Source organism: Drosophila innubila, assembly GCF_004354385.1.
Source record: "Drosophila innubila isolate TH190305 chromosome 3R unlocalized genomic scaffold, UK_Dinn_1.0 2_E_3R, whole genome shotgun sequence".
In the NCBI taxonomy this organism is placed as follows: Eukaryota; Metazoa; Arthropoda; class Insecta; order Diptera; family Drosophilidae; genus Drosophila; species Drosophila innubila.
In genome coordinates, this window is record NW_022995380.1 from 18,739,129 (window position 1) to 18,760,254 (window position 21,126).

The 21,126-nt window shown below is 37.0% G+C and overlaps 6 protein-coding genes across 6 annotated transcripts; 3 read left to right on the forward strand and 3 right to left on the reverse strand.

Moving 5' to 3' along the window:
- Window positions 1–7,631: 7,631 nt before the first annotated feature.
- Window positions 7,632–8,536, forward strand: LOC117791012 (39S ribosomal protein L40, mitochondrial). Its single transcript, XM_034630641.1, has 3 exons — window positions 7,632–7,745; window positions 7,820–8,050; window positions 8,113–8,536. The coding sequence occupies exons 1-3, from the start codon at window positions 7,720–7,722 to the stop codon at window positions 8,423–8,425; spliced, it is 570 nt and encodes a 189-aa protein (XP_034486532.1). The 5' UTR covers window positions 7,632–7,719; the 3' UTR covers window positions 8,426–8,536.
- A 125-nt stretch (window positions 8,537–8,661) lies between these two features.
- LOC117791011 (prefoldin subunit 3) lies at window positions 8,662–9,758 on the reverse strand. Its single transcript, XM_034630640.1, has 3 exons — window positions 9,585–9,758; window positions 9,077–9,471; window positions 8,662–9,012 (listed from the first exon to the last, which is right to left on the reverse strand). Exons 1-3 carry the CDS (start codon window positions 9,669–9,671, stop codon window positions 8,904–8,906), a joined length of 591 nt encoding a protein of 196 aa, XP_034486531.1. The 5' UTR covers window positions 9,672–9,758; the 3' UTR covers window positions 8,662–8,903.
- A 635-nt stretch (window positions 9,759–10,393) lies between these two features.
- On the forward strand, window positions 10,394–13,934 carry LOC117789982 (importin-9). Its single transcript, XM_034629207.1, has 5 exons — window positions 10,394–10,642; window positions 10,716–11,357; window positions 11,416–11,834; window positions 11,893–13,230; window positions 13,298–13,934. Exons 1-5 carry the CDS (start codon window positions 10,489–10,491, stop codon window positions 13,814–13,816), a joined length of 3,072 nt encoding a protein of 1,023 aa, XP_034485098.1. The 5' UTR covers window positions 10,394–10,488; the 3' UTR covers window positions 13,817–13,934.
- On the reverse strand, window positions 13,919–16,898 carry LOC117789984 (sodium-coupled monocarboxylate transporter 1). Its single transcript, XM_034629209.1, has 8 exons — window positions 16,539–16,898; window positions 16,301–16,366; window positions 15,965–16,239; window positions 15,650–15,899; window positions 14,664–15,044; window positions 14,414–14,610; window positions 14,177–14,360; window positions 13,919–14,093 (listed from the first exon to the last, which is right to left on the reverse strand). Exons 1-8 carry the CDS (start codon window positions 16,896–16,898, stop codon window positions 14,031–14,033), a joined length of 1,776 nt encoding a protein of 591 aa, XP_034485100.1. The 3' UTR covers window positions 13,919–14,030.
- A 1,001-nt stretch (window positions 16,899–17,899) lies between these two features.
- Window positions 17,900–18,687, forward strand: LOC117789985 (peptidyl-prolyl cis-trans isomerase-like 1). Its single transcript, XM_034629210.1, has 3 exons — window positions 17,900–18,041; window positions 18,105–18,153; window positions 18,215–18,687. The coding sequence occupies exons 1-3, from the start codon at window positions 17,968–17,970 to the stop codon at window positions 18,611–18,613; spliced, it is 522 nt and encodes a 173-aa protein (XP_034485101.1). The 5' UTR covers window positions 17,900–17,967; the 3' UTR covers window positions 18,614–18,687.
- On the reverse strand, window positions 18,625–20,828 carry LOC117789983 (neither inactivation nor afterpotential protein G). The gene is made up of 5 exons (XM_034629208.1): window positions 20,703–20,828; window positions 20,504–20,638; window positions 19,174–20,444; window positions 18,901–19,112; window positions 18,625–18,845 (listed from the first exon to the last, which is right to left on the reverse strand). Exons 1-5 carry the CDS (start codon window positions 20,719–20,721, stop codon window positions 18,695–18,697), a joined length of 1,788 nt encoding a protein of 595 aa, XP_034485099.1. The 5' UTR covers window positions 20,722–20,828; the 3' UTR covers window positions 18,625–18,694.
- Between the last annotated feature and the right edge of the window lie 298 nt (window positions 20,829–21,126).

A 21,126-nucleotide genomic window follows, 5' to 3' on the forward strand; every position in this document is an offset into this window, starting at 1 on the left:
GTATACAACAAAAGGAATTTGGAGGCATCGCCTTTAGGTTTACAATACACACCCACAAGACACTCACACACACTCAGAAACAAAAGTCAATGTCAGCATAAGAATGAAAAGTAAGCGTACATTAAATTAAATTACATACTTACGAAGAAGCTAAATACAAAAATGAAAAATTAATATAAATTTCTACTCATAGTTTAGCAGTCGTAATTGATTTATTTTCAATTTAACAAATCAAATGGACACAAAACAAAGCAAATCGCATATAAGACATAAATTAAATAGTTTGCAAAAACCGACTAAATATACCTACGTAAAATAGTAATTTTCGCCAGCCAAGTACTACACAACAGCTTAATAACAACAACAACAGCAACAACAACAAACAAATGCCGTTCAATTAACAACAACAACTTCAGCTTACACACCCATCACTTATCTATCTTTTAAATATATTATTTATCCGCTATATAATCGTACACATAAGCAGGCTCGTTCCGAATTTCATATTCTCATCAATTTCACTGAAATGTAATTGATAGGATATCGGAATTCAAATGATGTCTAAAAATCAAAATCAAAGCCCAGCAACCGTAACCAAATTAAACAAAAAAAAGTGTATGATTTCAAAGCATAGTTTTAACGGGTATACAAGTAATATTGTAAGAACTACTTTATTTAATATTTAACGTCTTGTGCCGACTTTCCGCGGTAATTTCGACAAAATTCGTGTTGCATGCTTTTTGCCGCATACTCAACTCAGCATACTGAAAATTTAACCATTATAACATTTATTTTACGTTATGACAAAAGTAAAAATTTAGGAACTGGATTTCCAAAACATAACACAAGGAAAAAAAAACACATTTCGGAGGAGGAGCTTTTCGGCAAAGAAGTGCTCAAGTGGTATAGCATTAGATGGAAATATATATATTCTAGGCAACAGTTTCGACCAAGAATATTTCGGCTTAGACAGAAACAAAAACAGATGACTTTCGGCGTTAGTGTAAAAGTGCAAAACTAAATAAAATAAAACAAAAACCTAAGAAACGTTCCTCTGGAACACAACTCTCGGCAAAGACTTTGGCGTATATTTCGGAACAACAGAAGACGCAAATAAACAACAAAAATGAAATGATGTTAACGACTAAACACGCGCGGTGAGTGTTTCATTCGCCTGCCAAAAACCATTTTTCGGAGCCAAAAAAAAATTAAATTTTAGATGTAAGTGTAAAATTAAATATAAACATATTTCGGTAATGTTCCTATATGTATACGTATTTATGTATATATATATGTATATATGTGTATGTATGTATGTGTATATATATATATATATTTATATATAAACAGGGTATATGAAAAATTGATCTTTTGGACACACCAAAATTCAGCATTTAACATTTTGGAATAACAAAATAAAAATGTCGAAGAAAAACTAAACAAAAATTCGGCAAAGAGAAATTCACACTCACGTGTTTGGCAGGTGCTTGAAACACTGACAAAAATGATCTAAATTAAAAAAAATTTATAATACAAATATATATAAAAGTAAATAATTTACAGGCAGCATTTGAAAAAATAAATAAAACTTGTTGTTTTCAATTCTAATTACATTTACGTTAACTAATTATTTGATGACTTAAACAAATTGAAAATTGTACTTTTCAATGACAGCAACAGCAAAAGATAAACGCGTTAAAACCCCAAAAATGATGATGACAAAAAACAATGATGAATAAAGATGAAAAGAAACGAACAAAATTGTAAACTCTCGGCCATGTTTGGATAATTCTCTCGGTGTAATGTTCAGGACAACTAAAACAAAAACAACAAAAATAAAAATAAAAACCAAATCCTTTAGACTTTAGGCAATGGAAAGAAAAATAACTCAAAATCCAAAAATTATAAGCAAAATTACAAAATTTTGGAACACAAAATTTTCGTAAAGCAAAATTTATATCGTAAGTAAGCTAGCCGAACGGAGCCAAATGGGAAAAACAAACACTCCAGTCAGGGCTATGGATAACAAATTGATAAAAAATTTTGAAAACGTGTTGAAAAATATCAAGAAAAAAGTACAAGCTTATTTTAAGCACCTTCGCGCCTTATCTTTAAGAACATAAACAAAAAAAAGTAAACCAAATGCAACCTTAATGACATAAACTTACATTTAAATACATTTAAAATAAAAAAAAAAAAAAAACTAAAAACAAAATTAAAAAAAGGTGTAAATTTTATATATCAAAACAAGAAAATGCAACTTTGGATACATCTACTGATAGTTATTGCATGAATTAATTTTAGTCTGATATCAGAAGAGTGCATTAAGCGAATTATCATTTCAGTTTCAAGCCCATTTTCATTTCGTTGAAAATCTGCCTTAAATTATCGTAAAACTTAATAAACATGACAAGTCAACAAATTCACGGGCAAAGCAAAATTGGTGCGCTACTTATGTGGGGCACTGTCTAGCGTTGCCAGTGAAAAATACAGCAAACAAATTGAAAATAGATACATAAATGAGAAATAAATGAAGGATAACAGCAAAATTCAAAATCGTCGTCAAAAGGCGCTGCAGATTTCAAAATTCAAAAAAAATTAAAAACAAAAACTAAATTAATTTAACAAAATTAAAAATTGAAAAAAAAAGGTGCGGTTTGAAGCTCAGAAGAACAGCAGCAAATATATGCAGAATCAAAACCTAAAACCACAAAATAGCAAACAATTTTCTCTATTTTATTATACCCAATTAAAAGAATTTGAAAAATTGAACAAAATTAATGGAAATTCAAAGCAAATGCTTAAGATTTTGAGTTGTAAGCCCCTATGTACATTTTTAGATATATAAACAACGTGGACAGTACTTAAGTTAGATGTTGGTGAGGCAAAAAACAACCCGATAAGAAATAAGCAAGTGTATGTAAAAATTGTAGACATTTATAATTACATCAAAAACAAAGGTAAACAAAAGAGAAAACAAAAAAAATTTATTAAAAAATCGAAAACCTAAAATCAGTCCCTAATAATTAGTTTTAAAAATGCAACTACTTGGCATATGTATATCGACAAAACATGTGTAATATATGAATATATAGGTGTACCCGAGTCAGACCCCTTTACGTTGATCAACTTTGTGATTAACTAAGATTTGCGCTCAATTTCTCAATTCGAATTTTAAAATATGATTTTAAGAAACCGGTTTTTAGTTTGTGTCGACTTTTCACCGGCAATTTCCTTGGTTATTTCCGTTACAGAATGGCAGCAAGAACAACTTAAACTATGAATGACAATGAATTTATTCATAACATTATATATTACCAATTAAATGCATACATCAGAGACACAAATGAGATACATACTTATATGATATTTCAATGACAGGCCAAATGGTTAACAGTTCTCAAGCCTGAAATAAAACCAAAATGCATGGCAGCAGTATCAATCCAGAATTCCATCGAGATTCGACTGCCTGCTTATCTGGACATCCAAAACCGTTTCGCAACCAATAGCACTGAAGGCAATACAAAATTCAAATACAAGAAAGAGTTAAAAGGCAAATAAAGTATAGACAGAGCAAAAGACAAGGCAAGACAAGTTTCGAATCAAAGATTTTCGGTAAATAATAAACATTTCGAATATATCTTTTGGCAAGTTTCGAACAACTTTCGATTATGCTTTTGTTAATAATTTGTTAATTTGCGACTTCGTCTCCACGCACACGCACAATACACCCAAGAACAGAAACCAAAGTGATAAACGAGTAAAGCAAAAGTTAAAAGCAATTTTTGAAATGGGGCCACAACGTCCGATCTAAAGTGCCTTCATGTAACAAAAAAGTAAAAACAAAAAAAAACTGTTAATTTTTTATGTAACTAAAAGCAAACGAAGAAAGGAAGAACAAAAACCAAAATAAAATTATTAATAAAAATTGTATAAAAACTAAAAATGTAAAAAGATATAACAAATTTAAAGATCTAAGCAAAATATGAAAAGGGCTCCAAATAGACCAGCATTTAATCAAATACCAAAACTGCTAAGCATTTGGCCATGTCGCATTGTCTCTTGGGAATCACGACCTCCCAAAAGTTCCCTAAGTTTATCTAACAAATAAAAATAAAAAATACAGAAATATCGAGCGCAAATCTTTAGTATCACTTTCATTGACTACCTAAGTAAGCGATATGCATACGTATATGATGTACGTATATTTAGTTTTAGTATGTAAAAGGAACACACAAAAATATTGAGGAATGAAATTAATGATTTAGAATTTAGATACGAAATGGTTTGGATATACATTGACTACTTATGAGGCATATACTTACCATATATAGCGCTGAGTTGCTCATTAATAAATGTACTCGTATATATTAGTTTCTATCCCACACCAAATAACAAGACACCAACACACACAATACATATGAATACACTATGCTACATTTAGTTTAGATCTTAGGTGGAATTAAAACATAAAGACCTACATATTTAACACAAAGTTAAGCTAAACGATTGCAAAAAAAAAAACTAAGAACGGCATACTTAAGAGGCGGCAATAAGCTATAATGCAACTAAATTTAAGCTAAACTCAACTACCGATACAAAAAAACCAATTTATGAAAATGATAAAAAGCAACAAAAAAAAATATAAATAAAAATGGAAAAAACGAAAAATTAAATATTTGCATATGTGTACGAGGCATCTATGTACTTGCATAAGTATGTATGTATATGTAAGGGAGATATTACTAAATCGTATATTGTGAATGACAATTGGTTCACAGTCAACGATGGCAAGTATACAAAAAACTAAAAGACTAAAAAGGAAATCAAGCTAATACGAGTGTCCCTTTTGTGCTTCTTTCCGCCCTTTCACACACACATACACACACACACACACACGCAAGAGAAAATTGCATTATTCTGTTTAAAGTCTTAAGTTTATACACATTCCATGCGATATGTACTTCGAACCAGTTTCAAGAAAACAAAACAACTAGCAAAAATTAGCAAAATTTAAAATTACCAACTTATGAGCATTTAAAAATTAATTTATGAATACGCATTCATTTAAAAGTGTTTAGATGCACACACTATGTATATAAGTATGTATTAATATTGATTTATCCATTACGATTTCGGAGCTGAATTACTAATACAAATTATACTTTTCATAAATATGTATGGCTATGAATACGTGAATGTATGAATACATATTAAACAGAAGCAGATGGAGAATCAAATGTGCAAGGATTTTGCTTAGAACTATTTAAAGTGTATTAACCATTTCGGCATACATTACGATAATAAAAATTTTTCATCTTTTGGCCACAACAATATGCATCGTTTCGGATTGATTGATGCAAAAATGCGAAATTGATAAATCCAGAATCAAAAACAAGCTAACTAAATTAATTTGTGTTGATTTTAGAAGAGTCGAAAACCAACCTTTAAGTTATGCAACAATAGACCGGAATTATTTCCAAGAAATAGTACAAACAATTTTAGAAATAACTTTAATAATGTAATTATAAAATAAGCGGCAAATATGGCGCTCTAAATAATGCTGCAATACCAAAGTTGAAATTGTGAGCTACTGAAAACTTATAATATATTAAATATTTCGATTATATATAAGCAGGTTTAGAGCGCTGTTGAAACATGTAATTAAAGTCCCTCAAATGCATATACGATTTTAACTTAATTTCAATTTCAACACACGATAAGTTGTATGTATTATTCATAACTAAGCAAAATTAAAAGCCAACAAAACAACAGAGCATGGCACTAATCATATTTTCGAAATTCCAACTTGACAGAACTTAAGATGCAATGTTTGTATTTATTTAAAAATTTAAGACCTTCATTTATTCAATGAAATAAAAAATTACATTTAATTAACATATATAAATTAACATTCAATACTTTGTGGAAAGAACACAGCAGCAGTGAGAGAGATCAGTAAAAATGACATACAATTTAAATTATAAGTAAATGTAATAACAATAGACGAGCATATACCTTTATGAGACAGACCCCATTCCTCTGCCCCTTTCACCCCTACCCCAAAGAGCAGAATTACACACATTACTATGTATTTACCACAATAAACATATAAACATACATATATGAATGTAATACGCAAAAAATAAAGCATACACAAGTCGAAAGTTTCACAATCCACGATGATTGCATATATGCATATGATATACTAACATTATATGGCTTAACTCATTTCAAAAATAGAAAACCAACCGAGCATACTAAAGTATGTATTCACAGCAAAAGGACTTACATACTTGCAAATACATACATAAGTATAAAGGTATGTTTTGTTTTCGGTATCGGTTCCGTTTTATGATTACTTACTTTGGTTTGATGTACATTTTGGAATCTTCGAAAAAGTTGGTAAAGAAAAAACACTGCAATTTCGAAAAATAAGAAACAAACGAAATTTTAGAAATTCGAAATATTTAATTTGTATTTCGAGACAGCATTAAGAATAATATCACACCATAGAACTTAACGCAGCATAAAAAAAGCAAACGTGTAAGAGAAAAATTAAATATTTGGGATGTAAGCAAATATGATTACATAAATTTATATTTATGCAGACACTGTAAGAAAAATACAAAAAAAAAAAACAAATGGATTAAAATAATGCGTAAAGAAATGGTAAACAACAAATCTCTAAACTATAATATAACATTTTTAATCGAAAAAAAAAAACAAAAATAAAACACTACTTATTTTACTGAAAATTATGTAAAATTTACTAAAACAACAAAAACACATAATAAAAGTATATTGTTTATTTTCATCTTTAAAAATAAAGTTTTAAAATCGTATAAAAATAGTAAAAAAAAATTTAATAGTTTTATTTGCGGCTGGGAGAATAACTATCTAAAGTACCTATCTCATTAATTAGTTAGTTGGGGACATTAAACTGTGATGCAATTTGGTCTAATCGTATTAAAAATAATAAAAAAAATAAATAAAAAAACAATAGCAATTATTTTCTAGAATTTTTAAAATCTTTGCATAATATTTTTTAGAATTTTCTTGATTTTTCGGTATAATTTTTTTTTTTTTTTTTAGAATTAAATTAGATAACTTCCCGACGGCTGACAAACTTCAAACCGTTTTTAAAATGTTAAGCTTAATTTTGTCTAATTTCTAAATTTTAATTTTCATCAAATTTATTAATTTTTTATTGCGTTTTTTGCATTTTAAAATTTGCATTTTTTGTCAGTGATGGCAGCTTGGCCGTCAGTGCTGAGACGGCTGCCATCGTGAATGGTGCCCGGGGGGGTGCCAGCACTGGTGTGGAAGATTGCCAGCTGAGAAAAACTATCGCACGCTTACGTGAGGTGAGTGCTGCCAGCTTTTTAGAGAATAATAATTGCTAGTTGTGGCTGGAAAGCATCTTAATTTGTTTTTGCGTGCACTTTTTCTTAGTTTTAAGAAATACTAATAATACTAATAGCAAAGCATAGCTGAATATATATTTAAAATAGCCTTATTTTCGGCTATTAGACATTTTCAAATTTTTCTGGCAGTCGATCTCTGAAAATAGGTGGAACTAACTAGCTATAAAATAGCTTATTCGGCAACAGTGCAGTGCACATATGTTTAGGTATCGAAAACCGATTATTAATCAAGTGTTTCTACGACGAGAAGAAGCAGCACATTACGCAAACACCGTTTGGATATTTGTTAAAAATGTCGCTGATCGGAGCACTTTCCAGGTATTTAATATAACAAAGTTTGTCACAGCAGACCATTTTCAATACACGCATACCTTTAATTCACCAATCTTTAGGTTAAGCTTACAGAGCGGTGCACTTACATCGCGTTGTTTGCACACGACGTCGGTGTTGTGCGCTGAACCGCTTAAGAAAAAGAAGAAACTTGACCCTCAAATTATTAAACAAAGGGAGGACCGTAGGAAAAAGAAAATCGAGAAGCAAATCCGCAGGTTGGAGAAGAATGCACGTCAACTGAAACCGGTAGAAGAGCTAGAGGTGCCGTTGGAGCTAATTGACAATAAGGCGTAAGTTGTTGTTGATGCACATGATGCAACTAAACTCAATTGTGTTCACTTCTCCTGTACAGACAACGCGAACGCAAACTTCCACAACTGAGCAGTACAGAGTTAGAGCATCGGGCATTGATAAATAAACAGTGGGCTCGATTTAAGCACGATGAAAAAGTTGCTGACTTCCAAATCATTGACCGCTTGGTGCAGTCCCAGAAAAAAGCGCTACAGGAACTACGAAACGAGTCCGAAGAATTATACCAGGCTGCCATTGAAATTGACATGCAATTGCTCTCGGTATCGCTTAAAGGACCCGTATCAACGCCTCCTATCAAGAATTATGTGAGCCCCGATGGAGACTACATTCACCAGTCCATGAAATGGGAATAATTGAAACTATCAATGTGGCTTACTTAGGAAAAAAAATTGTTGTTTGTTTATTTCAATTAGAGAACAGTAAATTGAGATATTAAAAAGAGTTCCTAATTTTATAGTATAAAATGAACGCATTTACCCCAACTAATTCGATATCAGAGAGTAAACATAATATGTTCATATTATGAAGACATCGTTTAATCTGTTGGCAGTTTCTGGTTAGAGCAGCCGAGGATATGTAAAACACAAACTGCATCGTAATTCATATTTATTACAAATAGATATTAAAACAAGTAAAAATGCACGTAGAGTCGCTTTGTTATTAGTTTCCAAATGGTTATTAATTTTGAAAGCACGGATAACTGAGTGTTTTATTTGGGTTTATCGATTTTGTTAACTTCAAATAAATAATTCAAAAGGAACGACACCCGAATTACCTTTTGTAATTGTTTGTTATTCTGTTCTTGCTTAGTTTACAACTTTTGAGAACTATCTAGGAGGGCGTAGCAGGAGTTGCGTTAGTTTTAGCCGCAGCCTGTCGCTTTTTAACGCCCCAATTGTATACTCGTGCCATGTTTACCTCGGTTGTCGTAATTTGATCTCTGGAATATTAAAAGACAATCATCAAGGTGATAATAAAATCAAATGAATTCGCAATTGACGAACCTGACAAAGTCCTGATCATGCTCAACAGACTTTAGATTGCCCACGGCAGATGTAATATTTTGCTTTAACAATGACTCTGCCTCGTCCAGCGGATATTCCAGCATTACGCTGGCACCAAGCCAAAGATAGACCGTTTTTGTAGGTGGCACCAGGGTCTTGATGAACACCTGATCACTGAGCAAGAATTGCGTCTCTCGCTCCTCATCCTCTTTGCGCAACACATTCACCATTTCCAAAGATCGCTCTAAATCTGGAATTTGAGATTTCAGCTTACGGCGACGCGCCTCCAAATTGTAGGCCATAAAGCGATACTTTCCATGCTGCTCATCCAACTTCTGCAACACTTTTTCACAATTTTCGTTCTCAGGCTGTGTCATAAACGTATCAATTTCCTCCTGCAAGCACAATACGATTGATGATTAATATCCGATATTTTCTACAGCTGGTTTTAGCCGTGCCCCGTCTAGGTTAGAATTGCAATTGCCAGCCACTTTTTTTTGGTACTCACTAGAAATATTGCTTCTGGTATGCCGGCGAATGTTTTTTGATTTTCCGGTAATTTTGGCATTTCTATTGTGTCCATAATGCCAGTCATCTTGCTTTTATGTGTTAATTATTCTTATAATTTGTAATAAATTTACAGCAGGTCCGAGTCGGTCGGCAGCAGAGTTGTATCAATAAATTTACAGCCGACGCTGCCACCTGCCAGAAAAAAAGTTGCCAGACCTTTTCGTAGATACTTCAAAATGTGAGATACTTTCAAAAGTATCTTTTTCGAACAAATTCAAATAAATTCAAATCTCTGCCAGCAATGATAAAAATTGCAATTTAAAATTTGCAATAAAAACTCAAAGAAAAAAAAAATAAATTTGAGGAAAAATTAAAAATTTGAAACTAGATAAAATAAAGGCTTAACATCTTAATGAACGTTTAAAGTTCGTCACCCCACGAGGAGAGAAATTACTAAAAAAAAAATTCTGCATAAATTAAAAAAATTAATTTTATTTTTGACGTTGCTTGTTCCCTAATTGGTGATCGGAAAATTTTACAGCGTGACAATCTTTGGACCAAGCTGGCAGCGTTTGGGCCAAAACCGTGCTTCCACACCAGAGCTGCCAAGATTTTTGGCGGAACAAAAGCTGTTTTTGCCTAAATTTTTATTTGTGGGCACTTTTGCACAGCTTTACCAAAAATATTAATAGCAAAACTTAGCTGAAAATATATTAAGATAGCCACACTTCCAGGAAATTGCAAATTTGAAATTTTTCTAACAAACGATATCCTTAAATAGCTAGAGCTAGCTATAAAATAGCTAAGTTGGCAACAGCGGTCAGCTGTGTAAATTGAACAAAAAGCGCTCACATGTGCTACGGGTCTGATTTTTTAAAGTAGTAAGATCTCAATATTTTGTCATGTCCAACGGCGAAGGTGGTGTCGGTGTCGTCCGCAGCGGCGGCGATTCAGTCAAGCAGGCTATTATTGAGGAGCTACAGAATCTGCTCAGTTCAGACACAAGAGTGCTGCAACAGGCGGAAAAGCGTACCAAGCAACTACAATACACTGAAGGTATGCTTGCAGAAATTGGCGGGCTTCAATGGGCGTTGTTCGTTGTTAGTTAACAGTTTTGTGGTAATTGCAGGATATGGCGTGTACTTGTCGGAGATTATTATGAATCAGTCGCACGAGCTGCCACTACGTCAAATTGCCATCAGTATGTTAACACGTTACGTGGAACACCACTGGACGGATGGCGAAGATTCGGATAAGCCAAACGGTGGCATGGCCAGTGAACAGGCCAAACGTACAATCCGTAACATACTCCCCAATGGACTTTACGATCCCAATTCGAAAATACGATCCTCAGTAGCCCACACAATATCCACAATAGCGGCGACCGATTATCCGCAGTGCTGGACGGAGCTCTTTGACATCATTGTCAAATGTCTGAGCGGCAATGAGGACTCCATACATGGAGCCATGCAAGTGCTGCAGGATTTCACATATGATGTGGATCAAATCAAGGAGCTGGGACCAGTAGTTATACCGGAGGTGTATCGCATATTTGACTCTGAGCAGAATTACACAATTAAGACACGGGTCTCAGCCATACGTACACTGAAGCAACTTTTTGCGTCCATATCAGCACTTATTACTGACAAACAGGAGCAAAGTTCTATGATGAGCTCCATACTCACCAATTTCATGGATAAACTTGTGCATTACCTCAGCATGAATTGCGGTGCTGGCTCCAGTTTTCTGTTGCGCTCCGAGATTATCAAAGGTGAGTCAACAAACTAATCATTGCAATTGTATATTAAATCATCGTTTGTAAATTGCAGTGTTTACATATCTGGTTACTGAGATGCCTAGGTACATAAATCCATTCATGGAACGCATATTGCCCATTATCTGGCAGCTGCTCACACAAATTGCCGAAACTTACGTCAAGGTATCAGTTAACCAGACCGAGCCCAATCCCCTGGCCAGCGGAACCAACGAAGAGGATGACGAGCAGACCAACTTTCAAACATTAATCATACAAATTCTCGAGTTCATTAACTGCATTGTCACCTGCCCTAAACTGCGAGGCACCATTAAGAATGTGCTCGCGGACTTGATCTACATAACCATCGTGTACATTCAACTCAGCGAGGAGCAACTAGAGGACTGGCAAGAAGATCCAGAAAAGTTTGTTGACGACGAAGATGAAGGTGGCGTTGAGTTGACTGTTCGCATGTGTGGCCTGGATGTGTTGCTGGTAATAGTTTATGATACTCTATGTATTCTCTTCATAACATTTATTATTCTCACTTCAGGCCATTAATGATGAGTTCGGTGTGAAGGCTATTCAGCCATTGCAGGAGGCGCTGGGTCGGCACTTTAACGTGGCCGAGGCGGAGAAGGCGGCTAACAATCCGAATTGGTGGAAGATTCAGGAGGCCTGCATGGACGCCGTACATGGCTTTCGGGACGTTATACTTGAGGGCGATTCCAAATTTGACTTGCTCAACTATTTAACTATTGTTCGCAATTTGCTGGTGCACCAAGAATCACCTCACCTGGTCGGCCGAGCTCTGTGGACTCTGAGCACATACTCCAAGACGGATTTGTACAATCCGCAGATGTTATCTGAGATTCTGGATGTAACACTTTGCAGCTTATCACCAGATAAATCACACATTCTTCGCATCAGCGCTGTCCGCTCCTTAAACGGTTTTCTGCAAGCCAACGAGAATGTTGAAGGGGAGAAGCGAACATTGCTCGTGTCAAAGCTACCGGGATTTCTAGACGGCATTATGACGCTGGTACCCGGCTGTAAGGCAACTGTGCTGGCACTTCTCATGGAAGCGCTCACTGTGATGGTCAAGTTCGATTCGAACTTTGCGTATGCAGCTCATGCAAAGATAACTCCGCTCACGATAGCGGCGTTTCTTAAATACGCCGAAGATCCGTATGTTCTGGAGAACGTTCAGGATCTGATTAAGGCACTAAGCCAGCAGAAGCAATGTCTGGGACCTTTGCAGGAGAAGTTTATACCGACAATTGTTAGCATTCTGACTCTGCAAGGCGAACATTGTAGCGAAAAGCAGGACATTGCCTTGGACGTGCTCAATACGATTGTTAGGAACTCGGAAGCGCCGCTGCCCAGTGCACTGCTGGAGAACGCGTTTCCTGCCATGATTAACTGCGTCCTTCACACTGATGATCACACTGTAATGGTAGCTGGTGGCGAGTGTCTGCGGAGCTTTATTAACGTCTCGCCGGAGCAGATCTTCAGCTACAAGAATGGAGAAGGCGTCAACTATGTTATGCAAGTGGCAACTGTGCTCCTGAATCCAATGAATACCGAAATGACGGCCGGTGGTCAAATTGGACGACTTGTTATTACTATCATTACAAAAATGGGTAACATGCTGGGCCAAACGGTCGACATGTTGCTTAAGGCCGTTATCAGCAAGATGCAGAACCTCGAGTGCCTTAAGGTTATTATGAACTTGGTGCTAATATTCGCCCATCTCTTCCTTACCCAAATGGATGCGGTTCTTAACTTTCTGTCCACCGTGCCTGGACCCAACGGAGAGCCTGCCATGCAGTTTGTACTCACCAATTGGCTTTCGCGTCAGACGTCCTTCTTTGGTGCTTATGAACGCAAAGTAAGTACATATTACTCATGATTACTTTTGATGAATTAATGATCCAACTGTTTATGATCCTGTTTAGGTTACCACGATGGCCCTGTGCAAGCTATTCGAATATGGTGTGGCTACACAGGACAATCGTTTGACTTCCATAACCTACAAGGAACAAGTCGAGGAGCCAAGTGGCGATCGCATGCGCACGCGCTCAGCTTCATCCAATTGTCAGAAATGGGTGTCAATTCCAGCTCTTGTGAAGATCTTCAAAGTGCTCATATCCGAGTATCAAAATTTTCAAGAGGGTAAACTTGATGCACCGCTTACAGATTCCGAGGATGAGGTCACTGAGGAGGATGATGCGCCTGGCACTGCGGCTAAACCGCGCTACGTCTCAGATCTTTGCTTCGAAATGGAGGAAGACGACGCAGAAGATGAACAACTACTACAGACGCTGCTTAAGGAGTCCAACTACACTAGCGACATTGGCGAGAACTTGCACAAATTTTTAACGAACTTCACTCAAAACGAGCATTTTCCCACATTTTTCGAGCATCTTAATGAGAGCGAACGTCGCATTCTGCTCATGAAGGTACAGCACAAATAATCAAAAGCGAGACAATCAATCATCGACCGCGTATCAAATCTAAACAATGCCCAGCAGCCCATTGTGTTAATCATATTTATTTTGTATCAACCATTTAATAAATGAAATTTATATACTATTTGTAACCTATTTATTTTTATCAATTTGTGGAAATTATGAATACGAAAATTGTTTTTAACTGTTGACTTGGCCGTTTTGAAGAATAATTTTAAATTTATAGAGCAACCTCATCGCTGCGTAGCTTATTTTTGAGATAAATATCTGCATTGTAAGTGTCCTAGAAATACAAACACATAACAAAAATTTGTTATTCATAGTACTTAATAAGAAAACTTATTATAAAGCGTTAGTTGCACTCACCGTTGACTTTTGAGAATTAAACCTGAAGAATTTTCGAATGCTGGGCGTGATCAGCGTGGGATCTATTGAGTTGGGATCGTTTGTGCCAAAAAGAAATGTGCTTAAGAGAGCAACAATAATGGTAACTGATGCACCCAAACAGGTGTACCACATATAGGAGATGCGGTACAGGGGAAATATATCACTGAAAAAAAGAAGATGTAACTTGTGCTCATTTATCCCAATATCTGTTCTTACTCAGATGCTTGTCCTATTGTATGAGTGGCATTGGGGACACTGGAAACCAGACTTGCTGTATCAAATGTGTAATCACAGTGGTCTACACTTAAGGGCTTTGTCTGGTAGCTTATGGCACCCGAGGCAATGGCCCACTGGGCGTTCAGGCTAACCCAAGACATGAACACAACGCCCACACAGCCGCCCAGCATGGCGCTCTAGAGAATCATAAAAATTATAAATGGAATTTCAATCAACCCAATAAACTCACATTGCCATTGATCCAGGGTAGGAGTATGCCCAGTGTAAAGATGCCAAAAAGCGGACCATTCGTTATTGATTCCAGACTCATCGTTAGCTGAAGTACTGTGCCCATGTGCTCTACCACATAGACTAGGGCCACACAAACCACCCCTACGCCAATAACCACCAGGCGCATTATCCAAGTTGAGGCACGGTTTGATAGTTGCTGCTTAACATAGGGCTTTACAAAGTCCTCCAATACGACAGCGGACATGGAGTTGAGGCAGGTAGAAAGCGAACTTAAAGCAGCACTAAATACGCCTGCAATGAACAATCCTGTCATGCCAGGCAACTCACCCAAAGTATCCATTACGAAGAGAGGCAAGAGCTGATCTCGTGCCTTGGCCAGCTGTGGAAATTATGGATGCATGGATTAAATTTCACTTTTTCTCCATTTATTTTTTATATTCCTCCATGTTTCTTAGACCCTTCCTCTTTACATTTCTTTTTTAAAAACTAACAGATCTTTAAGCGGAATGACATTTTGATCTTGGTTTGGCCTCTAAATTCATTCTGTATTCAAATATTGTTCATTTAGAAAATTTTAATTTTTTTCCGACTATCAAAGCCATTGTTCTATGGTTATGGTAAGGGTCCTTTTGAAATTTTGAAAATTCCAAATTAAAAAAAAAAAAAAAACGACTCTTTAAACTTGATTCTGAGGCCTTTCATTTTTGTAAAAAATCGTGTCAAAATTAAGAAAAATGTTGACTTGTAAAGTTCCTAGATCAGAGGCTTGAGCAACTTCGAACTGTCATAACTTTGGCAAAATTGTACCGATTTTCAAGCGGAATGTTAATTTCATCATGGTTCGGCCTCTATATTCATTCTGTATTCAAATTTCAAATTTCATAAAAAAAAATTTGTGGACTGAATTTAGTTAAATAAATAAATTGAATATATAAATAAACAATAAAAAATGTAATTCGCCTAGCGGCGATTCGATTTACTTGCCTTGGTAGTTAGCGGATCACAGTCTTGATATGTGGCATAGATAAGAAGTCCGTTGTAGCCACACAAAGCCATTAGGATCAAAACTCCAGCACAAAAGAGGCACAGAGCCTTTCGAGCATCCTTCAAAGTGGGCAACGAAAGATACCGTTGAATCATATTCTGGGAAACGGCATTGGTCTGAGTCCAGTAAAAAATGCCACCAACAAACAGACACCAGAATGTATGACGCACAGTGGGATCAATGCTGAAGCTGTAGATACATACTTGCACACATGTATATCATCTGTGAAACCTTGTGGATTAAGCTTAACTCACTCTGGTGCCTCCAATCTGTTTGAGTGCCAAGCGCGCTCCATGACCACGCTAAAGCCACCAATGTCCATGCTTCCCTTTACGGCAACTAGTGTCAGGGCACCCACCATGGACACCGCCTGTACCACATCCGTCCAGATCACAGCTTTAATTCCCCCCAAGCTTGTGTAGAACACACAAATAATGCACACGATCGGCGTGATGGTGTGGACTGCGACTCCGGTTACCTGATTGAAGGCTAGGGCTGGCACATAGATCACAATTGGCAGGAAAGCTATCTGGTTAAATAAGAATTGGCATAAGTGTTGAAAAATTATAGATACTCTACTCATAGCTCACATTCATAATGACAAACATAACGGATCCAAACATACGCAGGCGACGATCAAAACGAAGCTCCAAATACTGCAAGAAGAGTAAACCTTAAGTAGGAGATAACTAGGTAACAGCCAGATTGTAGCATTAAACATAACCCCTCCCCTTTTATTTGATACTTATGGGGCCCAAGATGACAAAAAAGCACTTTGAGGCTATTGAATATAAATACTCTTGCCAAGTATTATTTGAAATGACTTACCTCATAGGTGGACGTAATGTTCAGATCATGAAAGACTGGTAAGTATAATACTCCCATCACAATGCCCATACCGAGGACTCCGAATGTCACATAAAGATACTGAGTTCCATAGGAGTAGACTTCAGTCGGCAGTCCAAGTAATGTGATACCCGAAATGAAGCTGGCCACCAAGGAGAAGGAGATGGGTATCACCAGCATTTTGCGGCCACCAAGCATATAATCATTCTCAGACACGGATTTGTTCATGAAGCCAAAGTAGATTCCAATGAAGATGCAGACCAGGAACATGGCCGCAATCGCGACATAATCGAGCCATGAGAACCGCTGAAGCTCGGCGAGAATGTGGACGATATTATTCATTTTACAACAGAGATTCAAGCTCTCTACTGTGACGATGTGGACTAAGTCGACCTGCCCTTACATCTGTCTGTGATTTACTGAATCAGCGGGTTCCATTCGTTCTATGTGCTACTGGGCGCTAGTTGGCGGCAGTGATTCAATCCAATTTTGCTCAATTGTCAATTGTCGAGCAATTTATGTAGGTTTCGGGCAGTAGACGAAATTCACACATATTACGGCTTACGAGTATTTTAGTTAATCAGTTGCCGTGTTATACTTGGAGAGGATTGCGGCGCTTTGGTGTCCAGTTTCATCATATTCGTGAATTCGTACAAGTAGTTTTTTGTTGCCCCTTCATCTTTGTATAATATTGACCCCCAAAAACGCACGACAGATGCCAGACAATGGCTTTATTTATACATATACAAATATATACGGAAAAGTTTATCCAATTTTATTCACTCAATAAATGTGTGAACTACATTTTATTTGTGTGGTAACCGGAATCATGCTTAATTTAGGTGATATAAAGATGTATGAACAAGCAATTTCTTAGTAAGAAAACCAATTTCATTTGAAAATTTAATTCAAATTCTCATTTAACAAAACTGTTGCTTAAATTCAATGCTAAGATTATTAGATTCATAAGTAACGTATTTTTCAAACTTATCAGCAAATATTCAAAATTTAGTGTATCGATTAAATTATCCGCCGAACGCAACATAAAAACAAAAACAACTCAAACATCGCTATCCTCTGCTCGCTGTTGCCATCTTAGCTATTTTATAGCTGGTTCTCAATTATATCAAAGTTCAATTGTTAGATATATTTAAAAATTGTTACTAAACGGATATCTTGCTTTTTAAAATATTCTTTTAAACATTTTTTTTATAAATAAATCAAAAAATTAATGTTATAAAAACGTTTCTAATTTTTTATCTATTTTGCATCGAAAATTCAGCTATCTTTCGGATGCTTTCCAGCATAATAAGTTGGCAGCACTGCTGCTGCCGAGCAAAATCGAACCGGCTGTGAAACGTAGAATTTTTGTCTCAAAAGAGTTTAAGAAAAATATAAAACAATAGTAAAAATGCTAGCAAATACTGCAGCTGGTAGTGTACCTGACAAGGCGTGGCAGCCACATTTTGTGACATTGGAAACATCGTAAGTATAAGTAAACAACCGCTAAAATTATATGCCATTTTACAATATTGACTTTGTTTACAGCATGGGCGAAATAACCGTGGAACTGTACTGGAAACATGCACCAAACACAGTTCGTATTTTATAAAAATAAAATTAGAACATTTTTTAAGTATATTTCATGTTTATTTCAGTGCTACAACTTTGCAGAGTTATCGCGTCGAGGCTACTACAACAACGTGGTGTTTCACCGCATCATTCGTGACTTTATGATACAAGGTGGGGATCCCACGGGCACTGGACGCGGTGGAGCATCCGTTTATGGCACAGAGTTTGCGGACGAGCTGCACAGCGATTTGAAGCACACCGGTGCCGGAATACTTTCAATGGCTAACTCAGGTCCAGATACGAACGGATCACAGTTCTTTATCACATTGGCGCCCACACAATGGCTGGACAACAAGCACACCATTTTTGGTCGTGTCTACACCGGCATGGAGGTGGTCAAGCGAATTGGTATGGTGGAAACTGATAAGAATGATCGACCCGTCGATCCCCTGCGAATAATCAAAGCTAAGGTTGAGAAACTGTAAGCGTATTGAAATTAAATCTAATTTTTAAAATAGACATTTTATTAACAAATTTGATAATAAATATTAGCTAGTAATTCGGTTTTAGTTAGACATACTATCTCGTAACTCGTCCTTTAGTATCCAAGAGGCTGCACGCATGGCAATAGCTACGATGACAGTATTGGGATTACCGGAGATTGGCCGGGGCAGCACGCTGGCATCAACAACTCGCATGTTGGGAATACCATGTAATCTGCAAATGAAAAGTGATTTAATTAGGATTCCGAATGGAAATCGAATGCGTGTACCGAAGTTGCGAGTCGACGACGCTTCCCAGAGCACAGCTGCCACCTGGATGATGTGAGCTGAGACCAATGTGTCGCATAAGACATTCTAGATATTGATCCGACGGCTGGTTTTTAAGAAAGTCCCTTTCAAATGGTCCGAAATTGGCGCATTCCTGCAACTTGGGCCAATGAATTCGCGGCTGTAGCTTTGCAAAAGCGGAGGATGTAATCACCTAAAAAGAAATAAAATTAGGAATGATTGACTTAACAATAAGACCCTTCTAGCCCTGTTACCTTTACAGCATTCCTGATTGCGACAATGGTACATGCCACATCCTGTTGATCGCTCAGATAGTTAGGATCAATTAGGGGATTCCTGCGCATGCTCTTGTGCAGCAGCGACACAGAGCCCCTAGACTTAGGCTGCAGGCAGCTGGATATGGCCACAAATCCCTCCTGCGTGGCATTGTGATATCGTGGGAAGAGCGCCCGAAATGCCGCCCGCTTGAAATTTGAGATGGACATGAGAGCAGTTTCGTCAATGGCGCCAGCGCCAAAAAATGTGATGCCAAACGGCAAAGATTCGTCGTGACTAGCAAGATGTCCACATACTCCGAAATTGCCAAAGCTTCCAGTGCCGGTGCTTAAATAGTTATATAGATTTACTGGACTGAGAATTATTCGCTGGTTAAGAGTGGGTCCAACGATGCCCATAGAGACAAAAAGCGGCACATTAAAATGATCATGCAAACCATGACCCACCAGCGGCAAATGATGTTGCACCGGCAACTGCAACCGAGCCAACTGTGTGCTGTCGCCAATGCCAGAGGCCAGGAGCAGCTGAGGTGTTTGATAGGCGCCCCCACACAGCAGCAGCTCGCGTCGCACTCTAATGTTCAACTCCAACTCCTTGTTGTTCTCATCCTTGATGCCCACCAGGATAGAGCTGGCACCCAACGTGGGCTTTGAAGATAGCTTAATACGCTTCACCAGAGCCTGGGGTAGCAGACGCAGATTGACGTTCTTGAGCACGGGCAGAAGAAATTGATGAAGCACAGAGTGTCGCAATCCATTCTTAATGTTGTAAGCAGAGCGTCTAAATTTCCATGTTTTATAACCAAACTCAGATTCAGCTTCAAGTAACGCTTCCGTAAGCGTGGAGTAACTGCTTGGAATCTCATATAGATCTACAGGTTTTGGTTTGGCAGCTATCATAAATGGACGCATGTGATCCCAGCTCCAGTCACTCAAGTTGTGCAACGTGTGCCACGAGTCAAAGTCAGGTCCATGGCCATCAAAATGCAACATAAAGTTCAAATTCGCTGACCCGCCCAATCCCTTTCCCCGTGGCAGGCATTGACGCTGTTCAATCAAGCCTTTTGAAGAATGCTTCTGCGGCGCTGAGAGGAATGACCAATCGTTTATGCCCTTCTGTTGGAATGTGGTGAGCAGCGGGATTCGGCTAAGGTAGCCAAAGGAGCCGCCAGCTTCAACAAGCAACACACTTCCATTGCTGTGCTTTGTTAGCAGAGAGGCAAGTGTGGATCCAGCCGTTCCAGCACCAACTAAAAATTACAAATTCAATCAGGAATTCATTCCGTTTGAAACAGGATTGAGAACTCACCAACTACATAGTCAAATGAAAATTCCCTATCCTCCAGTTTCAAGACATTTGGAATTTTTTCTTGTAGCAATTTGCAAACCAGAATGGACAATATTGAAATGAAACCAATGATAATGGCACCAACTAGAAGAATTTCTATATCAAAAAGTCGTTTTATAAGTTTTGGAACAATTGAAAAATATATATATATATAACTTACTTTGAAAATGTATTCCCATGATTCGACCCCCACGGCTGTTACTTATGATGACGACATACAACTATGTATTTAGTTAGAAAATATGCATATATATATACATTTATACACACAGACAATCCGCCAGAAACCTAATCCAATTATTGGCTCACTTGCTGCACCTTCTTTGAATTCAATCGCAGCAACTGCCTGGCTATTATGTTATCGATTAATCGGTTTCGCGCTTTTGAACCGATGTCGATAATCACATCACTTGATATGCCCGTTATAATATATTGTGTGAATGTCAACGTGTCGTCAATACGTGATAACTGCAATAACGTAATGAAAGGGCCACTGTTGCCAGCTTGGCTATTTAATGGCTAGCTCTGGCTACTTTCTGAATTCGGCTTCTATAAAATTTAAATGCTTAAAAAGTGCACGCAAG

Bases quoted from the DNA above. Each gene is read 5' to 3' on its own strand.
- LOC117791011 (XM_034630640.1), bottom strand. From the start codon at position 9,671: ATGACTGGCATTATGGACACAATAGAAATGCCAAAATTACCGGAAAAT. The intron at 9,472-9,584 runs GTGAGTACCAAA...TTGTGCTTGCAG, and splicing joins TACCAGAAGCAATATTTCTA to GAGGAAATTGATACGTTTAT. The intron at 9,013-9,076 runs GTTCGTCAATTG...TTAATATTCCAG, and splicing joins CATGATCAGGACTTTGTCAG to AGATCAAATTACGACAACCG.
- LOC117789983 (XM_034629208.1), bottom strand. The intron at 20,445-20,503 runs GTGAGTTCTCAA...TGTAATTTTTAG, and splicing joins TTCATTTGACTATGTAGTTG to TTGGTGCTGGAACGGCTGGA. The intron at 19,113-19,173 runs GTAACAGGGCTA...ATTTCTTTTTAG, and splicing joins CAATCAGGAATGCTGTAAAG to GTGATTACATCCTCCGCTTT.
- LOC117791012 (XM_034630641.1), top strand. From the start codon at position 7,720: ATGTCGCTGATCGGAGCACTTTCCAG. The intron at 7,746-7,819 runs GTATTTAATATA...ACCAATCTTTAG, and splicing joins CTGATCGGAGCACTTTCCAG to GTTAAGCTTACAGAGCGGTG. The intron at 8,051-8,112 runs GTAAGTTGTTGT...TCTCCTGTACAG, and splicing joins GAGCTAATTGACAATAAGGC to ACAACGCGAACGCAAACTTC.
- LOC117789985 (XM_034629210.1), top strand. From the start codon at position 17,968: ATGCTAGCAAATACTGCAGCTGGTAGTGTACCTGACAAGGCGTGGCAG. The intron at 18,042-18,104 runs GTAAGTATAAGT...CTTTGTTTACAG, and splicing joins TTTGTGACATTGGAAACATC to CATGGGCGAAATAACCGTGG. The intron at 18,154-18,214 runs GTTCGTATTTTA...TGTTTATTTCAG, and splicing joins GGAAACATGCACCAAACACA to TGCTACAACTTTGCAGAGTT.
- LOC117789984 (XM_034629209.1), bottom strand. From the start codon at position 16,898: ATGAATAATATCGTCCACATTCTCGCCGAGCTTCAGCGGTTCTCATGG. The intron at 16,240-16,300 runs GTGAGCTATGAG...TTATTTAACCAG, and splicing joins TTATGTTTGTCATTATGAAT to ATAGCTTTCCTGCCAATTGT. The intron at 14,094-14,176 runs GTGAGTGCAACT...TTGTATTTCTAG, and splicing joins TTAATTCTCAAAAGTCAACG to GACACTTACAATGCAGATAT.
- LOC117789982 (XM_034629207.1), top strand. From the start codon at position 10,489: ATGTCCAACGGCGAAGGTGGTGTCGGTGTCGTCCGCAGCGGCGGCGAT. The intron at 11,358-11,415 runs GTGAGTCAACAA...TGTAAATTGCAG, and splicing joins GCGCTCCGAGATTATCAAAG to TGTTTACATATCTGGTTACT. The intron at 13,231-13,297 runs GTAAGTACATAT...GATCCTGTTTAG, and splicing joins TTGGTGCTTATGAACGCAAA to GTTACCACGATGGCCCTGTG.